The 20886-nt window shown below is 40.3% G+C and overlaps 1 protein-coding gene across 8 annotated transcripts in view; it reads left to right on the top strand.

Annotated features, from left to right (window-relative positions):
- Nucleotides 1-20886, top strand: part of EI24 (EI24 autophagy associated transmembrane protein) — a 141153-nt gene that overhangs the window by 96961 nt on the left and 23306 nt on the right. For 7 of the 8 annotated variants that reach the window (XM_029572313.1, XM_029572310.1, XM_029572316.1 and 4 more), the window contains 2 exons: nucleotides 5009-5120; nucleotides 18377-18451. In XM_029572313.1, the coding sequence (XP_029428173.1) occupies nucleotides 5009-5120; nucleotides 18377-18451 (187 nt within the window). The remainder of the gene's footprint in view (nucleotides 1-5008; nucleotides 5121-18376; nucleotides 18452-20886) is intronic. The other variant, XM_029572317.1, reaches the window with a different exon arrangement.

The raw sequence follows: 20886 nt of genomic DNA, 5'->3' as shown, positions 1-20886 counted from the left end.
GCACTAGAGCAAACTAGTTATTTATTTGAGCTGCTTTTATTGCTGCTGGATTTGGTGGGCCAAACTGGGATTGGCTTGAACAGAGGGCAGATCCAGCAAGCTCATGGCGTCAGCAAACTGTTACAGTAGTGAGCTCTTGTGCTGTGGCATGGTTGACACAGCTTAGTAGGCGAACCGACTAGGCTCAGCCGACAGCTGGGGGACATGCCCTATTGGAACTGAACAGGACAGTCACCTATTCTAGCCCCTTTCCCTGCAGATTGAGCCCTTGTGCTCCAGGGACCAACAGGAATTAGAAAAGTGTCCTTAAGGTGCAGTCAGAGACTAAAGATGTGGGCAAAGGTCAGGGGAGGCAGCAGACAGGTAGTATCCAGGTTCATGCAAATAGGGCAAGCAGTGGGCAAAGAGAGAGACCAAGGTCCATATTAGCGGTCAGTACTAGGTGATGGGCAGAAGAGTGGTCCATGTCAGTTGCTGAGGTCAATACCAAGTAGCAGGCAAAAGAGAGATACTGGATGAACACAGGGGACCAAGGCAGATGAAAGGCAGGGAGTCAAGAGACACAAGACAACACAAGGCACAAAGATACAGGCAGAGAGTACGTACAAATAGCAACACATACTGCAGACTAGGCAGGAGACCTGTTGGTGAGGTAAGGTCTGGGTGCGTGGCTGGAATTTAAATCTCCAAAGCATTCTGACATCGTCATCCAGCACCAAGAGCCAATGAAGGACGGTCAGTCATGCATGCCCTAGGGGATGGCGTGGCGCGAGCGGTGGAGGAAGTGCTGGCAGCGTTCCTGCTGCTGTGCAGTCCCAGCGGCATTGGGGAGAGTTGGTGGCATTATGGGTTAGAGCAGTCAGTCATGGGGCCATCCCGCAATTTGCCAATTGTTATACTATCATTAAAAACAACTATGGTACCTGAACATTGTAGGGTGGCCAATGTAATGCCACTTTTTAAAAAGGGTTCCAGGGTGATCCGGGAAACTACAGACCAGTAAGCCTGATGTCCGTGCTGGGAAAAATGGTTGAAAGTATTTTAAAGAACAAAATTACTCAACATATAGATAGACATGGTTTAATAAGACAAAGTCAACATGGATTTAGCTAAGGGAAGTCTTGCCTCATCATTTTGCTACATTTTTTTTTTAAGGTGTGAATAAACATGGATAAAGGTGAGCCAGCTGTGATGTAATGTATCTGGATTTCCAGAAAGCATTTCACAGAGAACCTCATGAGAGACTTGAAGAAATTTAAAAAGTCATGGAATAGGAGGCAATCTTCTGATGTGGATTGAGAACTGGTTAAAGGAAAACAGAGTAGCGCTAAATGGTCAGTTATTTCAATGGAGAAAGATGAATAGTGGATTGCTCCAGGAATCTGTAATAGGACTGCTGCTTTTCGACATATTCATAAATGACTTAGATATGGGAATGATGAGTGATGTGATCAGATTTGCTGATGATACAAAATTGTTCAAAATTGTTAAATCACAAGAGGATTGTGAGAAATTGCAAGAGAATCTTACAAGACTGGGTATCCAAATGGCTGATGACATTTAAGATGACAAGTACAAAGTAATGTATGTAGAGAAGAGCAACCCAAATCATAGCTACACAATGCAAGGTTCCATTTTGGGAGTCACCACCCAGGAAAAAGATCTAATCGTCATCGTGGATAATATGTTGAAATCTTCTACTTGATGTGCAGCAGCCGCAGCCAAGAAAGCAAATAGAATACTAGGAAGTATTAGTAAAGGAATGGAGAATAACACAGAGAATATCATAATGCCTCTGTATTGTTTCATGATGTGACCCCCCCCCCCCCTACCTTGAGTACTGTGTGCAGTTCTGGTCACCACATCTCAAAAAAGATATAGCAGAATCAGAAAAGGTACAGAGAAGGGCTACCAAAATAATAAAGAGGATGGAATGATTCCTCATTAAGAAAAGGCTAAAAAGGATTAGGTCTATTCAGCTTGGAGAAGAGAGATGATTTCAGGTCTATAAAATAAAGTGTAGAGTGTAACGAGTAAACACGAATTGTACTTTCAAAAAGTACAGAGACTAGAGAACATTCAATGAAGTTACTAGGTGATACATTTAAGATAATAGGAGAAAATATTTTTTTACTCAACCCATAATTAAACTCTAATTTGCTGCTGAAGGATGTGGTGAAAGCTGTGGTCTGGCTGGGTTTAAAAAAGGTTTAGACAAGTTTCTGGAAGAAAAGTGGAATAGCCTAGTGGTTAGAGCAGTGGCTACAAACCAGGGAAACTAGGGTTCAAATCCCATTGCTGCTCCTTTTGACCTTGGGCAAGTCGTTTTACCCTCCGTAGCCTCAAGTACAAACTTATGGGTGAATTTTAAAGCGTTGCTCGCACTAAAAGGCCCATATGCACAAGTATGTGGGCCGTAAATAAGCGATGTGAATTTTAAAAGCTGCTAATTACACACGTATATGTGAGTGCACTAGCTTAAAAAAAAAAAAGGTGGAAACAGGACCAGGCATGGCCATTCCAGGGCAGGGCCAACAGTTATGCACATAAATCTGTATTTTAAAACCGGAAGCAGTGAGCAATGGCTTGTTAGCCATGTATATTTACTGCTGCTCTTGATGAGGTGTAAGTCTGCAGAAATTGCTTTTTAGGCCTGATACGACAGGGTGAGAGGTCCAGGTCAACTAAGGAGAGTACAGGCTGAAGAGCCAGAGAGGTCTGGAAGACCTCGCGATGGACCGGGCAAACTGGTGGACTACTTGTTAAAACTGGGAATGTCCATTGCATGAGCATGTTTTAAAATCCACTTACCTCGCGCATTAAAGCTGACAAGTTCCTAAGGAAAATATATGAAGTTATTCAAGCAAAGCTTAAAATTAGGAGCACACTTGACATGCGGTAGGCGCATGATTTAAAATTCCAGTGTATGTCCATGCATACATTGGCTTACGTAATTCTGAATGGTACACTATTCCCTCAGGCGTCCCACAAGGATCATCTCTCTCAGCCTTACTGTTTGACATTTACCTACTTCCCCTTTGCCATCTTCTAGCAGGTTCAGATGTAGACTTCAAAATTTACACCGACATTCAATTTTTCATCCCTTACAGTATTTCCTGGTCCAAAACTCTACCTTTTGTTAATCTTGTATTAGCTTGGTTAACTCTTGGTTATCCCACAACAGTCTAAAATTCAATATCTTTAAAACTGATATTTTACACCTATCCACTATTCCTCAATCCTTGTGTCGTCCACCAAGTCACTTATCCTTTGATGGTCAGTCCATCCCCATAACAGCTAGAGCCCATAATCTTGGAGTTATTTTAGACCTAGAATTATCTATGTCTCAGAACATCTCTTCAGTAGTAAAAACTTCATTCTATAAGATTCATTTGTTGAAATGACTCAAACCTCTGCTGTACTCTAATGACTTCATATACCTGCTTAGATTACTGCAATGCATTATATTTGGGCCTTCTAGTTAACGTCGTACACCCTTTACAATTAATTCAAAACACTGTTGCCCATATTCTCGTAAGTGAAAGCTATCGAGCACACATAACTCCTGTCCGTTATTCATCACACTGGCTTCCAGTGTCCTTACGAATACGGTATAAAATTCTCACCATCATTCATAACCATCTACATAAGAAATCCGCAATCTGGTTATGCTCTAGCCTATGAATAAAAATCTTCTCAAGGTTCTTCCATCAGTCAAATTAGCTAGGCTTGAACTCACTAGAAGGCATGCCTTTTAGGTTACAGGTCCTATTCTCTGGAACTCTGTGCCTGATTCCCTCAGGCTAATTTCTAACTTTAAGAAGTTTAAGGAAAGTCTGAAAACTTACCTGTGTTCCATTGCTTTAAAACAGTCAGTGCCTGACTGATCATTTACTGTATTCCATCTTGTGAGGAATGAATTTGTTTTTCTTTTGTTTTCACATGATGTATTGTTTTTTTGACTGATCTTTAATTTTATATACCCTCCTTGGTTTTATGTTTTATTATTATGTATGTGACTTGTAAACTGCTTCGATCTAACCGCATTGTAGAGTGTGGTATATAAAACTTCTTTAAATAAATAAATATAGGAACCCACATGCTTGTTTTAAAGTTACCAACCCGGATTATAAGCCCTCTAGGGATAGGGAAATACCTAAAGTACCGGAATGTAATTTGCTTTGAAGTGCCCAAAAAGCTGAATATAAATCAAGTAAATACATAAAGTCGATAAACTATTATTAAGGTGGACTTGGGAAAATCCACTGCTTACCCCTAGGATAAGCAGCATGGAATCTATCGATCTTTTAGGATCTTGCCAGGTACTTGTGACCTGGATTGGCCAATATTAGAAACAGGATATTAGGCTTGATGGACCTTTGGTGTGACCAATGATCTTTGTTTCATTTCAGTAAAGTAAATAAGAACCTATCAAACGCCATTCAGAGCTGAGTAACTTAACTGCCCAACTTTATCTCTGTAACTTTTAGCCAAGTATATTCATCAGGGGACTTAGCCAGCTAAGTCTTGCTGAATATCCCAACCAAAATTACCTGGACTATCTTCCTGCTCACCACAGCACTGAATATTGACATCCTAGCCCAGTGATGGCGAACTCCTCAAGTGCCACAAACAGGCCAGGTTTTCAGGATATCCACAATGAATATGCATGAGATAGATTTGCATGCAGTGGAGGCAGTGCATGAAAATCTTTGTCATGCATATTCATTGTAGATATCCTGAAAACCTGGCCTGTTTGTTGCACTTGAAGACTGGAGTTCGCCATCACTTTCCTAGACTGTATAATGTAAATTCTATTAAAACAAACAAAAGGCCTGTTCTGAATTGATTTAGGATGCAGGTGTCACTGACCATGTTAATGGCTTTTATTTTCAGGTGCATGTGTTTTTTTATTTGGTGTTTTCAACATTAATTTATGGTGCATATTGTCATGAAGTGGAAAAGTAAGCTCTTGTGTCTAACTTGCTCTTACATTTTGGGTAAGCAGGGATTGAGATGCACCAGCGGTTATCGAACATTGAACGGAATTGGCCCTACTACTTTGGATTCGGTTTGCCGCTGGCTTTTCTCACAGCTATGCAATCCTCCTATATTGTCAGGTAGGACGTCTGCTTTTCAATGATTTGTATTAACTCCCTTGTATCTAGCCTATGTCTTTATGCCTTTCTACCTGGTTTTCATCAGGGAGTAGTCATGCCCAGTCTATTTACCTTACTTCTGCCAAAACATAATAAATTACAGCAGATAAACACCCAGTTGTTTTAGTCATCTGCTACTCTGTACAGTTTATCCCCAGGCCATCTATTTAGGATTGTTACTGCCACTCTATGTAGATTACTCCAGTGTCTTCTTGGAAGCACAGTGAATCTCGCCACTCATGAATGTAAAATCGCTCTTTTGTAGGGCTGTCCCAGGATTATGAAATGCTTTCCCTCTAGATTTGAGGGAGGAAAGAGATTTGAAACAGTTTAGGAAAAAGCTGAAGACATGGTTAATGTCTGCAGCTTTTTAATGTAACATCTAATTATTCTGCTTGATGATGAAGTAAGTAATATGAGGATTAGATAAGTAGTATTTAGTTCCGTATATTGTTCTATTGTTTGTTTTTTATTGTGTTTTTAAAGAATGTACATCACTTTGAGCAAATTTTAATCAGGAAAGCGATAAATGATACTAACTAAATAAATAAGCCCTCCTCTTCATGTAGCCAGACCAGTCCAGATGCATAGGTTTATGCTGACCTACTAGTAGATGAAGACAGAGAACATTTTTGTCGACATCACCCCTCATAGGGTCTTATGCTGGACCTCACTGTAATCTGTCTCCAGCATTTGGTATGCAAGCATCCTATGCTGAGAGTGAAACATTTGAGGCTGGATGAAGATGTTTGGAAGAACAGAGACTCTCTTGGGGTGTCATGCCTACTGGTCCGATCCTTCTCTGGTTGAGCAAAGCCTTCTCCAGGAAGAACAGTCTTGGCTCCTGAGGTGTCAGGCCTGCTGGTCCAATCCTCCCTCAGTTGAAAAGAGCCTTGTCCAAGAAGAACAGAGGAGGTTCCTGGGGCATCAGATCTGCTGGTGTGATCCACTGCTGGTTGAGCAATGGATGACTTTTGCACTCTATCGTACTCCTCCTCCTCCTCCTTTCCTATTTCTCCTTTTTGCATAATAGCTGTAGCTTCTGCTTTGTTCTCATTTGCCTGCTCTCTGTAAGGAGAATTGCTGAAATAAAATCCTTGGCCAGAGGGCAGTAACATTCAGACCAAAAATATGCTCTGCAGTTAGGAAAATAACCCGCATTACTGATCACGAGCGGTCCACAAGGCTTTTGTATATCTATGCTAATTGGCTACTTGTAGTCGGCCTATCAGAGTGCTGTTGTAATCTGATCTTTCCGTTGTGATTGGCCTAAGAACCTATGGGCAAAGTGAAATTTAAAAAAAAAAAAAAAGCACAGTGGCTGAGAACTGAGCTGGATCTGTGCCGTACCGCTGTGCAGTGTTGTACACAGACTTCATGAGTGACTAATAAGTCTTTCCTCTCAATGTTTAGTGATTATTTCTTTAAATGGGAGAGGTTGAACCTCAGTATTTGAGGCTGGCATCCCAACAGATCTCCCTTCCTCCTATTCAAATTGTATAGAGCTGTTTAAAAAAAACAAACTGCCAGTATTTATTTGCCCCCTCCCTCCTTTTCTCAGGGAGGGTCTGCAGCAAGTACTTTGAGACAGTGTGTGGAGAGAGGAAGACTGATCAGTGCATTATTTAAGTGATAACATGAAGGAAGACTGCTTTTATGGCAGGTCTGAGTAAGCCTGCTTAAAACCTTCCTGCTGCTGCATAAGAAAGGCTTTGGACTTCCTTAGAGTGATGGGAGTAAGTCCTTCTGTGGTTCTGAGTACAGGCAATACTCTGCTACCAATTATTCCCTAGTTCAGTGTCCACAAGAGCATTGATAAGGACATGTAGCCAAGTATAGTTACCAGGAAGTTTTTGAGGCTATAAAAGGGGTCTCAGCTCTTAAGGGCATCTAGGATAGATTGATTCCCCTAATTTATCAGGCCTTCAGAAGGGCCCTGCAGTTTATAGTACACAGTTGCATGGAGGCTGGAGCAGGCATATAGTTGTCACAGCATTTCATAAGAACATATGAACATAAGACTTGCCATAGTGGGTCAGATCAAAAGGTCCATCAAGCTCAGCATCCTGTATCCAACAGTGGCCAATTCAGGTCACAGTACCATGCAAGATCCCAAGGGGTAGATAGATTCCATCCTGCTTATGCCAGGGATAAGCAGTGGATTTCCCCAAGTCCGTCTTAATGGTTTATTGTCTTTTCCTCCAGAAACTTGCCAAACCTTTTTTAAATGCAGCTACACTAATAACTTTTACCACATCCTTTGGCAACACATTCCAGAGCTTAATTATGCAGTGAGTAAAAAATATTGTATTTATTTATTTATAGAATTTTATATACCGTCGTTCGGTATTGCCATCACAATGGTTTACAAAGGTTTTAACATTGGGTTAACATGATTAAAGATTTTACGTAGGAGGGTTGTGGAGGTAGGAAAGGTTATATGATACAAGATTATATGATTCAAGAGGTGTGGTGTTAATTATTGTAGGGGGTGGGTTTCTTGTAATAGGCTGGTAGAAAAATACAATGTAACGAGGATATTTTTCAAGGGTAACAAGGGTATAAGTATAGAACAAAAGTATAATATAAAACGTAGGTTATTATAAACATAGGTTATGTTCTAGAAGAAAAAAAACAAAGGTTAAATTATAAAGCATGTGTAAGTAACAAAGAATATTTGGGAAGCTGTTTCAGGTAGTGTCATAACTTTGGTGTGGCAAATTGGTTGATCATGGAGGGTTTCAAATACACTTCGGTGATGCAGAAGAAAGGGGTGAAATGTATAGTTGCTCAGTTCAGTTGGTAGTGTGCTTGTCTTTCTGATGGGGAAAGGTCTGTCATATTGTGTAGCGGGAGGGATATGGTAATTTCAGTGTGAGTCTTGGTAGGCTTTGGTGAAAAGCCATGTTTTAAGTTCGTTCTTGAAGGTTTTCAGGTTGGGTTGTAGTCTTAGTTCAGTGGGTAGTGTGTTCCAGAGTTTGAGGCTAGCGAGGGAGATTGCTTGGTCTCGCCTATAGAGGTAAGTTGTATGGATCGGTGGGGAGGAATTGATAGGAGACCTTTGTTGGCAGAGCGCAGGTTTCTGTGTGGTTCGTGGGGTTTAATCTCTTCACTTAACCAGTTGGTTCATTTCTCATGTATCTGTTTGTGTACAATGGTTAATATTTTGTATTCGATTCGGTATTTAATTGGAAGCCAGTGTAGGGATGTCAGAATTGGGGTTATGTGTTCGTGTTTTTTTGTTCCAGTTAGGAGTCTGACTGCTGAATTTTGTAGAATTTGGAGGGGACGAATACTTGAGAGGGGTAGACCAAGTAGTAGAGAATTGCACTGGTCGAGAATGAGTATTGTTCTGAAGTCCTCGGGGCTTAGAAAGGGTTTTATACGTCTCAGGGTTAGTAGTTTTAAGTATCCTTCTTTTATTTTTGTTGTGATGTGATTTTTGAAGGATAATTCGCTGTCGATGATGACTTCAAGATTGCGTGCATGAGAGATTGGAGAGATGGCAGTTGTTTGATTCTCTATTATTAGTGATGGTGGAGGAATTGATCTGATTTTTCTTTCAAGGATTATTATTTCAGTTTTATTGATGTTTATTACAAGTTTCATTTTAGTTAGTAATTGTTTGATTGTAGTGAGGTAGGCTGCCGTATTCTTGTATGTTTCATCCAGTGAGTTTTGAATCGGGATCAGGATTTGGATGTCGTCTGCGTACAGAAAGTGTGTTAGGTCTAGACTCGCTAGTAACTGACAAACCGGTAGGAGGTATATATTGAAGAGGGTTGCAGAAAGGGCAGAGCCTTGGGGAACTCCTGTGTTTAGATGTACTTTTTCAGAGAGATCATTGTTGGATTTGACTTGGTAGGTTCTGTTGGATAAGTAGGATGAGAACCAGAGTAGTGTTTTGTCGGTTAACCCTAGTTCAGTTAGGCGGTCGAGGAGAATTGAGTGGTTCACCGTGTCGAATGCTGCTGATAGGTCTAGTAGGATTAGTAAGTAGCTTTTGCATTGTCGAAGCCTTTGAGTACTGTGTCATTTACGGAGAGAAGTAGGGTTTCGGTGTTGAGGTGTTTCCTAAACCCAAACTGTGTGGGATATAGTATTTTGTTGGTTTCGAGGTGGTCTGTTAGTTGGATGTGGACGACTTTTTCCATTATTTTGGCAATGAGTGGAAGGTTTGAGATGGGATGGTAATTTTGTAGGTTCTCAGGATCCAGGTTGGTCTTCTTTAGGATGGGTTTGATTATTGCAGATTTTAGGCAGTCTGGGTAGTAACCTTCTGTGAGTGATATGTTTATGATGTTGGTAATGGCTTCAGTTACGGTAGTTTCTATGGCTTTGATCGTTTGTATTGGGATGCTGTCAAGGGGGTGATTTCCTGGGTTCATTTTTTTTATGATTGTTTTAATTTCGAGCATGGAGGCTAGATCGAAATTTGACCAGGTTGGGAATTTTTTGGTTTGCATGTTGATGCTCTGAATGTTGTCGGTGAGGTTGTTTTTCATTAGGTTATTGATTTTGTCTTTAAAGAATTCTGCAAGTTCATTGCATTTGTTTTTGGTTGGTGTTGGTTTGTGCTCACTGGGTGTTTTAGTAAGGTTTTGTACGATGGTGAATAACCTTCTGGGGTTGTGTTGGAATTTATTGATTTGTTTTTTTTTTTTTGTGAAGAATTCTTTTTTTTGAGTTATTAATCAGATTCTTTTATTTATTTATTTAACACTTTTTTATATCGACCTTCATAGTAATAACCATATCGGATCGGTTTACATCGAACAAGGGTATAAACTGAAGCGACAACTAAAATAATTAAACAATTGAGGTGAAAAAGGCAAAGTTACATTCAACAAGGAGTAAGAACTTGGAAGCTTAAACAGCTGGAAAGATGTTAAGGCAGGTAGTAATTATAAAATAATACAATAGAGAATACGGGTTAAAGCATAATGTGCTTTAACCTGGAAGTGCCAGAGACCATCATTCAGGAGAAGAGAAGACCATCGTCCAGGTAAAGAATAAGGGCAACTAGTGATTGTCTGGGGGATCAGAGAAGGCTTGGTGAAAGAGCCACGTCTTGAGTTTTTTTCTGAATGTTAAAAGGCAGATTCTTGTAGTATGATAGGTAGGTACGATAAGCGGTTAGAGATGAGTTTGATTTCTTTTTACGCCATGTTTTCTCTTTTTTCCTTAGTTCTCGTTTGGCAGATCTGATGCTGGCATTGTACCATTGGTTCTGCTGAGAGGGGTTTTTTGTTGTTTTTGTAATAGTGGGGTTAATATTGTCAGCGACATTGTTGGTGATCTTGAGCCAGGAGGTTGTGGCTTTTTCAGAGGTGGATAGGTCTAGGTTTGCTAGTTCGGAATGGAGTTTTTCTTGAAGGGTTTTGAGATTAAATGGGGGGCGGTATGTGATTGTTGTTGGAGACATGGAGTTGAAAGCTTCGAGTTGCAGGTCATATATGAGTGGATCAGGGAGTGGTCCGACCATGGGATCTTGGTTATATGTGTGTTATAGGTTAGCCATTTGTCTGTGTTGATAAAAATGAGGTCCAGAGTGTGTCCAGCTGTGTGTTGGGCCGGAGATGATTTGTTTTAGTCCCAGTGTAGAGAGTGCGTTGATTGTTTCACAGGTGGGGGAGGGTGTCCATATGAATGTTGAAATCACCTAAGATGATGGGTTTGTTCAATGAGATGTTGATCATAAGAAATTCAATTATTGGGGAGCAGTTGTGGTCTAGTATGCTGAGGGGGGGGGGCAGTAGATTAGACAGATTTGTAGTTTGGGCGAGTCGAATATTGCGATTTCATAGGGTGGGCATATTTTTGTGGGGAGTAATTTCAACTGTAGGGTTTTTTTTGCGATTAGCATTAACCCTCCTCCTTTCTTTTTGGGTCTAGGTATTGAGAATGTGTTATAGGTTGTGTTATTGATTTTGTTAATTAGTTCAGAGTGTGTTTTTTATCCAGGTTTCAGTTATTGCAATGAAATCAGGTTTCATGTCATCCAGGAGATCGTTGAGAATTGGGATTTTTTTCACAATGGATTGGGTGTTAAATAGTAGGAAGGAGAATAGTATGCAGTTGCTATAGAAGTTTGAGTTGTTGTGAGTGTTTGAGGCATCGTTCGTGTCTTTTTGGTTTTGGTGTTGTAGATGAGACTGATGTTTGTATGTTTTGGAGTAAGTTGTAGATGCCTTTGCCAGAGCAGATGGGGATGGGGTGGATAGTCATGTTTGATTGTGGAGAGAGCTAGGGTGGGTCAGCGTTGTGTATTACGGAGCTCACTGCAGGGCGCACAAAGGGGCAGGCTCCCTTGTTGTGCTCCTTTGTGCGCACGACACGCGGCGCCTAGGTCTGGAGCCCTTGTTTAGTGCCCTCCCCGGGTGGTGCTGGGTGGGGGGGCGTGTTCCTGTGTCGAGGGGGGGAGGGGTCTCAGTGGTGGTTCCGTGTATCTCCTAGTAACTTCATTGTGTATCCCTTTAGACTTTATACTCTTTGAAAGAGTAAACAACTGATTAACATTTACTCATTCCACTCCACTCATTATTTTTTAGACCTAGATCATATCTCCCCTAAGTCTTCTCTTTTCCAAGCTGAAGATACCTAACTTCTTTAGCCATTCTTCATAGGGAAATTGTTCCATCCCCTTTATAATTTTGGTCACCCTTCTCTGTACCTTTTCTAATTCTGCTATATCTTTTTGAGATGTGGTGACCAGAACTGCACACATACTCAAGATGAGATCACACCATGGAACGATACGGAGACATTATGATATTTTCTATTTTATTCTTTGTTCCTTTCCTAATAATTTCCTCACATTATGTTTGCTTTTTCAGCTGCTGCTGCACACTGAGCAGAGAAGATTTCAATGTATAATCAACAATGACACTCAGATCCTTTTCCTGAGTAGTGACTCCTAATGTGGAACCTTGCATTATATAGCTATAACTTGGGTTACTCTTCCTAAATGCATCACTTTACACTTATCCACATTACATTTCATTTGCCATTTGCATGCCCAGTGTCCCAATTTTGCAATGTCCTCTTGCAATTTTTCACAATACTCTTGTGATTTAGTAGCTTTGAATAATTTCATGTCATTGGCAAATTTGATCATCATGAGTTCAAAGAGATGGCCCAATCAGGCGGAGTCCGTGTGGTCCTGGGGCCACTGTTTTTTGGCTGACTTCTCGTATATCCTGTTTTGGACTTTGGCTTAAGGCTGGACTACAATGGTGGTGGCCCAGTGTTTTCTTCAGTTATGAAACTAAGCAAGGATTTAGTGTCCAAGCCTTGTTTGTCTAAACTTCTGTTAAGAGGAAGGATTCCTTTTGGATAAAGTCTCAAGAAGATGGTAAAGTTGTTTGGGGAACTCTGATTTTCCACTCTTCCTGAGGATAAATGTAAAAAAGCTTTTCTGGGGATTCTGCCTAGAAGCCATTTTGGGAATTCTAGGTGCTGAAGGTCAAGATGTGTTCCATCTGGACAAGAGGATTGTCTGTCTCCTTCCTGAATACAGATCTGTTGGGATACCATGAGAGGCACCAGAGACAGCGGGTATAGGGCATAGTGGTGGTACCTGAGGTCCCCAATGGCAGTTTAGGGGCTCAGGCTACCAATCCTCATACGGGTGGTCATTTGTAAGTATTTTTACCTAAAATGGGTACAGATCTCTAAAGACTTGTATTTTGTGTCTCCTTGACTCTTGCAAAGAAGACTGCCCGGTGTGTAATGCCTTTACATTAAGGGGTGGAGAAAACAGGTAGTCCATGCATTGGCTAAGAGCAAGACTTTTAAGATATGAGTTCTTAAGATTTGCCCTTCTTTTTTTTTTAAGAGTCAGGTAGTTTTAATTTTTCTTGGACAGTGCTATGGAGGTGGCATAAGTGTGCCCCTAGGAAAGAACCCGAAATACCTGGAGAAGTAGATCTGGTGGTCAAGTGGACAGCAAGGCACATAAGGGTGACTTGGAGGCTTGCATAGCAGGTATGGAGAATGTTCAGACATTTACTAAGCCAGAAATCACTGGACACATTAGCATTGCTGGCAGCAGTGCCCTCCAAGATCGGGAACAGACTGAGAGAGCCGAAAATTAGTTTGATGGTCACAGGTAATAATGCTGAAGCAGGAAGTTGAACAGCTGCACAAAAAAAAAAGGCGTAGCCAGTCTGCAAGCTTTAATGCAGAGAGGGGTTGGTTAAGAAGGCTTCTGTGGCTGTGTTCCATGGTCCATGGTAGACAGGATCTATCGGGATTGCTGGTCCTCCAAATCTGATGAATTTTATAGCTACTGGTGTATATATTTAGATTCTTCAATCTCTCCTCATAAGTCATTCGATGAAGACCTTCTACCTTTTTGGTCGCCCTTCTCTGGACCGCCTCCATCTTGTCTCTGTCTTTTCGGAGATACGGTCTCCAGAACTGAACACAGTACTCCAGGTGAGGCCTCAACAAGGACCTGTACAAGGGGATAATCACTTATTTATTTATTTATTTATTTAAGGGTTTTTTATATACCGAGGCACGTTTGCAAAACATCACCTCGGTTCACATTGTAACATAACTTAGCAACAAGCTTTACAATATTATCATTATCACTTCCCTTTTCCTACTCGATATTCCTCTCTCTATGCATCCCAGCATTCTTCTGGCTTTAGCTATCGCCTTGTCACATTGTTTTGCTGACTTCAGATCATTAGATATTATCACCCCAAGGTCTCTCTCCTGCTCCGTGCACATCAGCCTTTTCCCCCCCATCGAATATAGTTCATTTGGATTTCCACTCCCCATATGCATGACTCTGCACTTCTTGGCATTGAATCTCAACTATATATGATATATATCAAAAAACTCAATCAATTAGCCAACGAGTCCAATATGATATAAGTCTAAATACGTTAGGCTATGAAATTTTTCAATATGTGTGAGTAGTACCGATTCCGAAATATCTATTTTTTCTCATAGGCAGGTGACTCTCATAACATCCTGCTAGCTCATTGGCATATCTGCTCTTGAGCCGCATCAGGGATCATTTTTAATCACTGGTCACGATTTTGCCCATGTTTTTATTTATTGCTAGTTTTTTACTATTTGTTCTTTTTCTTTTTAAGTAAAAATTGTACTTCCCTTATGAAGCTCAATGTCCGCGGAGGGCAATGCCCTTCCAATCACTTTTAAATGCAGTCCAGAGTTCAGTTCTTTCGCGTCCTGTGCTGCTTCAGGAACCTGTCTGGCTGTATTCACGTGTGCCAAAATTTCCTTCGGTTACACTTCGATATTGCCTCGCAAACGTGAAATTTCTCCCAGACCGCGACGAAGTGAATCTCACGTTCGCGAGGCAATATCGAAGTGTAACCGAAGGAAATTTTGGCACACGTGAATACAGCCAGACAGGTTCCTGAAGCAGCACAGGACGCGAAAGAACTGAACTCTGGACTGCATTTAAAAGTGATTGGAAGGGCATTGCCCTCCGCGGACATTGAGCTTCATAAGGGAAGTACAATTTTTACTTAAAAAGAAAAAGAACAAATAGTAAAAAACTAGCAATAAATAAAAACATGGGCAAAATCATGACCAGTGATTAAAAATGATCCCTGATGCGGCTCAAGAGCAGATATGCCAATGAGCTAGCGGGATGTTATGAGAGTCACCTGCCTATGAGAAAAAATAGATATTTCGGAATCGGTACTACTCACACATATTGAAAAATTTCATAGCCTAACGTATTTAGACTTATATTGAATCTCAACTGCCATATCTTCGACCACTCTTCCAGCTTCTTTAAATCCCGCCTCATTCTCTCCACTCCTTCCGGCGTGTCCACTCTGTTGCAGATCTTAGTGTCGTCCGCAAAAAGACAAATCTTACCTTCTATCCCGTCCGCAATATCGCTCACAAAGATATTGAACAGGACTGGTCCCAATACTGATCCTTGCGGTACCCCGCTTAACATAATATATATATATATATAAAACTATATATATTATATATATATTATATACTGTAACTTGCTGTTGGACAAATGCCCCAATCTCTTATAATTTTAATGCCACACACTTTGAACAAGCATGATAAAAGTAAATGATGATGAGGAGGATGATGTTATAAGAAGTTGCCATACAGGGTCCATCAAGCCCAGCATCCTGTTTCCAACAGTGACCAATCCAGGATACAAGTACCTAGCAAGTACTCAAACATTAAATAGATCCCATGCTACTGATGCCAGTAATAAGAAGTGGCTATTTCCTAAATCAACTTGACTAATAGCAGTTTATGGTCTTCTCCAGGAACTTGTCCAAACCTTTTTTTAAACCCAGATAATTTAACTGCCTTAACCACATCTGGTAACAAATTTCAAAGCTGCTTATCCGTTGAGTCAAAAATAAGTTTCTTGATTTGTTTTAAATGTGCTAACTTCAAGGCTTGCCCCCTAATCCTTGTATTATCTGAAAGAATAAATAATCAACCTACATTAACCCATTCTAGTCCTCTCATGATTTTATAGATCTCCATCATATCCCCCCTCAGCCGTCTCTTCTCCAAGCTGAATAGCCCTAACCTCTTTAGCCTTTCCTCAAAGGGGAACTGTTCCAGCCCGTTTATCATTTTGGTCGTTTTTCTCCATGGAGTGATACTGTTGAAAGAGACTGTGAGCGTGAGCCTCTCTTGCTGAGGCACAAATGATGCAATCCTTAGGGCGGAGCCACAAGGCTTGCACCATCAGTAGGCAAACAAACCTTTACACGGGCCAGGCTATGACAGTGTCCAGGAGACTATAACAATGGTCAGAACTGAAGAGCAGGTGAAGACTAAAGGACCAGCCAAGGCTAAGGACAAAGACAAGTTTAAGTTTGAGGATGAGCTGAAGACGTGGCTGAGGCTGAAGACAGACTAAAGCAAGCTGAAGACTGGCTTGGACAGTCTTCAGCCCCTCCTCTACAGGAGAGGAGGGGCTGGATTAGTGTGCCTCTTCTGTCCTTTACCCTGTTTGCTCCAGCCTCAGCTTCAGTTGCTCACCCCTCCTGTAACCAAACAAGGTGAAATGATACTGAGGCGGTTCCCAGTTGCATGGCCGGAGTTTAAACACCCAGCCATGTGACGACATCAGGAGGCACCAAGAGCATGGGTTCCCACTGTGGGTCCTTCATAACCTAACATACTGTGCACGCCTAGGAACAAAGTAAGAGCCGGCAGCACTTCCCTCCGCAAGCAGCGGCAGCGTCTGACTGGTGGGGTTTGGTGAATGAAACCGCTCACTGGACCATCCCATGAGAGGTAAACATAGCAGATACAGAGGCATTATGACATCCTCTCTTTTATTCACCATTCCCTTCCTAATAATTCCTAACATTCTGTTTCCTTTTTTAACTATTGCAGCACACTGAGCAGATTTCAATGTATTGTCCCCTATGACGCCTAGATCTTTTTCCTGGGTGGTAACTCCTAACATGAAACCTAAGGTCATGTAACTATAGCATGGGTTATTTTTCCCTATATACATCACTTTGCACTTGTCCACATTAAATTTCATCTGCCATTTGGTCACCCAATCTTCCAGTCTCACAAGATCCTCTTGCAATTTATCACTATCCTCCTGTGTTATAACTACTCTTAATAATTTTGTGTCTTCTGCAAATATGATCATCTCACTTGTCATTTGACAAAATTCTGCAGTAATTATTTGACAGGTTTGCATAATTTTGCATAAAGATTCACATCTGACTATGCAAAAAAGTCAATTATTTTTGCAAATCTCTCACATTGTTTTAAATATTTAAACTTTATACAAATTCAAAATTTACCAAGTACAAAAATCAACTGTTTATCAAGTTAAAACATATATGTTACAAACTTTTACCTGTGAAATGTAATTTTTAAAAATTTTAAATACAGTGCAACCACTCAATATTTTCCTGAGGAAATTCTTATCGCTTCAAATATATAAGCTTATGTATATTGAAAAAGCCCTCGGCATTAGCAGTTTGTCATGCTGTTACACAGAAAGATATGTTCGCATATATTGGACACAAGGTAATAGACACAAAAAGGGTTTGAATTAGGACAAGTTTGAAACTTATCAGCTGTAATGCAAGTGAATTGAAATACATGTCCTCTCTGCCAGCTGTGAGACACTAACAGTTGCAGATATACAACTATACTAAGATTCTTTGTATAAAGTATTAATTCTTCTAAAGGAACATTGCTTCTTCCCGAAATATCAAAATCATCTTTGATTTGACTTGGGGGAGACCTTTGAAGAGTCAAATATTCTAACTGCTTTCTCTGTCTTCTCCAAATTCACCCCCTCCTCTCCTGTTCCCTACAGGAGAGGAGGGGCTGGATTAGTGTGCCTCTTCTGTCCTTTACCCTGTTTGCTCCAGCCTCAGCTTCAGTTGCTCACCCCTCCTGTTACCAGGTTGCTTGTGAGGGGGAGGGAGTTAGACAGGAAGCAGAGAGAGAGATGAGCTTGAATGCAGGCACCCCGAAGCTTTCTTAAACTGGAAGGTGGAAAAGCTTCACATTTGTTAATTTTTACAATCTGCTTGCACAATCATGTAAATTTGCTAATTATGGGGTTTCTCCTGCTTCTGCACACTCAAAGGATCCTGGGGGCATTGCCTATGACCTTAGAAAATTAAGAAAAGCAGCCACAGGGATGGTTGGGTGAAGTGTATGGTGGGAAAAATTGTAAGTGGCAAGCCCCTTCAACTTTCTAAATATTAAAGAAATTTAAAAAAATAGCAAATAATATTTAGAAAAAAAAAATAATTGCAGGAAGCAGTATTCCCACAAATCAAAAAGTGCAGCAGCAATTATTCAAAGCAAGGAAAGCTATAGGAATAAGACAGTTGATCAGAAGAATATACAGCAGCAAGCAATGTTTAAAGAAAGTAAAAATATTTGAAATAGTCAAAACAAAATTGACCAGCAACAACATTCAAAGCAAAGAAATATGCAGCTTGTAGAAAGGCATTCAGAGCCATTATGCTTAGGCTTTCTCTGGCTAGTCATGTTACATGGCCTTATTAGTGCTGGCACGTGTCATGAAGGCCAAAGAAACCTCTAGAAATTGAACCTTAAGGTTGAGAAACTATTCTGTTATTTGTAAAGATCTGAACTATCAATGAAGTAGGTATTTTGTGAAATGGCTATGATTTTATGCTGATTCTAGTATATGTTGTAATCATCCTCATTGTTCCCTTTTTTTCCTATAACAGTGGCTGCCTGTTTTCTATACTTTTTCCACTTTTCATCATCAGTGCAAATGAAGCAAAGACACCTGGGAAAGTATAGTAAGTACTAAACGGGCATTATACGTCTCTACAGGCCAGCAACAAGGCAAAGGTGCTCTGAAGCTACGCGCACCCCAGAAGGTGAAGAATGAGGTGTAGCGCACTCGGTCCTGGAATACCCCTTAGCCAGTCTGGTTTTCAGGCTATCCACAATGAATTTTGTATGAGAGAGATTTGCATGCAATAGTGGCAGTCTGTGTAAAAAAAATGTTTCATACAGGTTAGGGTAAGGCTTTGGATACATACACACACACACGTATAGAATGTGCACCTGACGCTCAAGTCAGAAGAATTAAGTCCTGTTTTTTCAAGGCATTGGGGGAATGGGAAAAGAGGTTGGAAAGGACTGACTGTTCATGGAGCCATGTGGTTGCGTTAGGAAGATTAATGTTATTACCAATAGACACACACATCTTTGTGTCTTAAGTGTGACTATAAAATATAATTTTATTCTTAGTCTCTCTTCCTGGTATCAGAGAAAAGAATGCAAGCAGGAGTGCCTACAACAATGTGATTTTCTTATAGCTGCTGATGCGGCTTGGCATATCTGAACCATTTTATATCGTAACTCATGTAAAATGCTTTAAAAGTATGAACATAAACATCCTTTACACAAGACCAAGTATTGTGATTTGTCAGTGAGAATCACAAGACTCTGTGTTAAAATGATTCCAGTTGAGGTCATAGAGACAGAACTGCAATTGAGAGAGCCCGGAACATGCACATAGGATCTCTATGTAGTTAGAAAGAAATGGAGGGGAAAGCAAGAGATCAACTGCATTGAATCAGAAAATAAACTGGGCAGGTTAGATGGCCCTAATGGTCCTTATCTGCCATCATACTCTTTCTTTGTTTTACCTTTGTTTTATCTGCCATCATACTCAACTCCTAAACTCCCTAAAACTCATTATCAACTTTGACAAAACCGAAATTATATTGATGGACAAAAAACAGAACCCAGCTCCACCACCCCTGTTAATTCCTGACAAACACATGACAACTATAATCCCTTCATCCCACTCCAGGAACCTCGGAGTCATCATCGACAAAGACCTATCGTTTAAGAACCACATATTAAACAAAACCAAAGAAGGTTACCACAGACTCCTAACCCTAAGACATTTAAAACCATTTCTCAACACTGATGATTTCAGAACTGTACTTCAAATACTTATCTTTTCCACCTTCGACTATTGTAACTCCCTTCTAATAGGTATACCCTTCTCATCCCTCAAACCTCTACAAATACTTCAAAACTCTGCCGCTAGAGTCCTAACTGGAACAAAAAGAAATGACCATATTACACCCATCTTGTCATCTCTACACTGGCTCCCTATCACTGCACGAATCGCCTACAAATCCATGTCTATCATCCATAAAGTCCTTAACAATGATCATCAAGGACTTAAAACCCTTAACATATCTCTACAGAACCCCTCAAGAAACCTACGTTCCAGCAATTCAAACCTCTTATCAATCCCCACTGTCAAAGATGCTCACCTAACAACAACTAGAGAGAGAGCCTTCTCCATCGCCTCCCCTAATCTTTGGAACAATCTACCTGAAGACCTAAGATCTCAACACAATATAAAAACCTTCAAAAAAGACCTAAAAACTTTACTGTTTCGTAAATTCTTCTTGGATCCACAATCATCTACACAAACCAACTCTCAAATGAACTCATAACCTTAATTCTCAACCTTACTAACCTCCCTCCACATTTAACCTTATATCTGCAGAGACTTACTTGGTTATGTTTATCATTATTGTAATTACAACATGTTTTGATATCTAAAACCTCTTTGTTAAAATGTATTCTCTTTGTAAACCGTTGTGATGGCTTTCCGAATAACGGTATATAAAACTCTTCAAATTTGTAAAACGGTTGAGCAAGCAGCGAGATTTGTCAGCCAGCATCGTGCATCTGTGCATTAAAATCCCTTAATGCATAAGTCAGCACTTTGTGAAATGCTAACCAATGGCAAGGCAACTTTAACTATGCCAGATGACATCACAACATGTGCTAGCTCCACAGAGATTTCAAATAAGATGCTAAATATGCAGTTAAAAAAGGACAAAGTAAATGTTTATATTTTAAACACAAATCTATGGGTTACGTTTGCCCTAGGTCATTTTTATAAATGCAATAACACATCCAAGTTGTGCATTAAAATATTTCAGTGCATATTTCAGATGCAAAAGGGCATGAATTAAAATCTTTAAATGTGCCTAGCTAGCACATCTGAAGGAGCAGCAGTTCTGATGACATTATAAGTATACAAGCTTTACTGAGACAGCTTACTATAAGTTGTGAAAGTTGATGTATATAATTTAAACATAAAACTTGGTATGAATTCTGTTTTGTTCAGGAATTTAATTGAGGATTCTGACTGGCCGAAGGGTTTTGTTTGCCTCCTAAATCATTTCAAACAATT

The sequence above is a fragment of the Rhinatrema bivittatum genome, chromosome 12 (genome assembly GCF_901001135.1).
Source record: "Rhinatrema bivittatum chromosome 12, aRhiBiv1.1, whole genome shotgun sequence".
NCBI classification, from domain to species: Eukaryota; Metazoa; Chordata; class Amphibia; order Gymnophiona; family Rhinatrematidae; genus Rhinatrema; species Rhinatrema bivittatum.
Note: the sequence above shows the minus strand (reverse complement) of the source record. Positions and strands in the feature narration are given on the sequence as shown.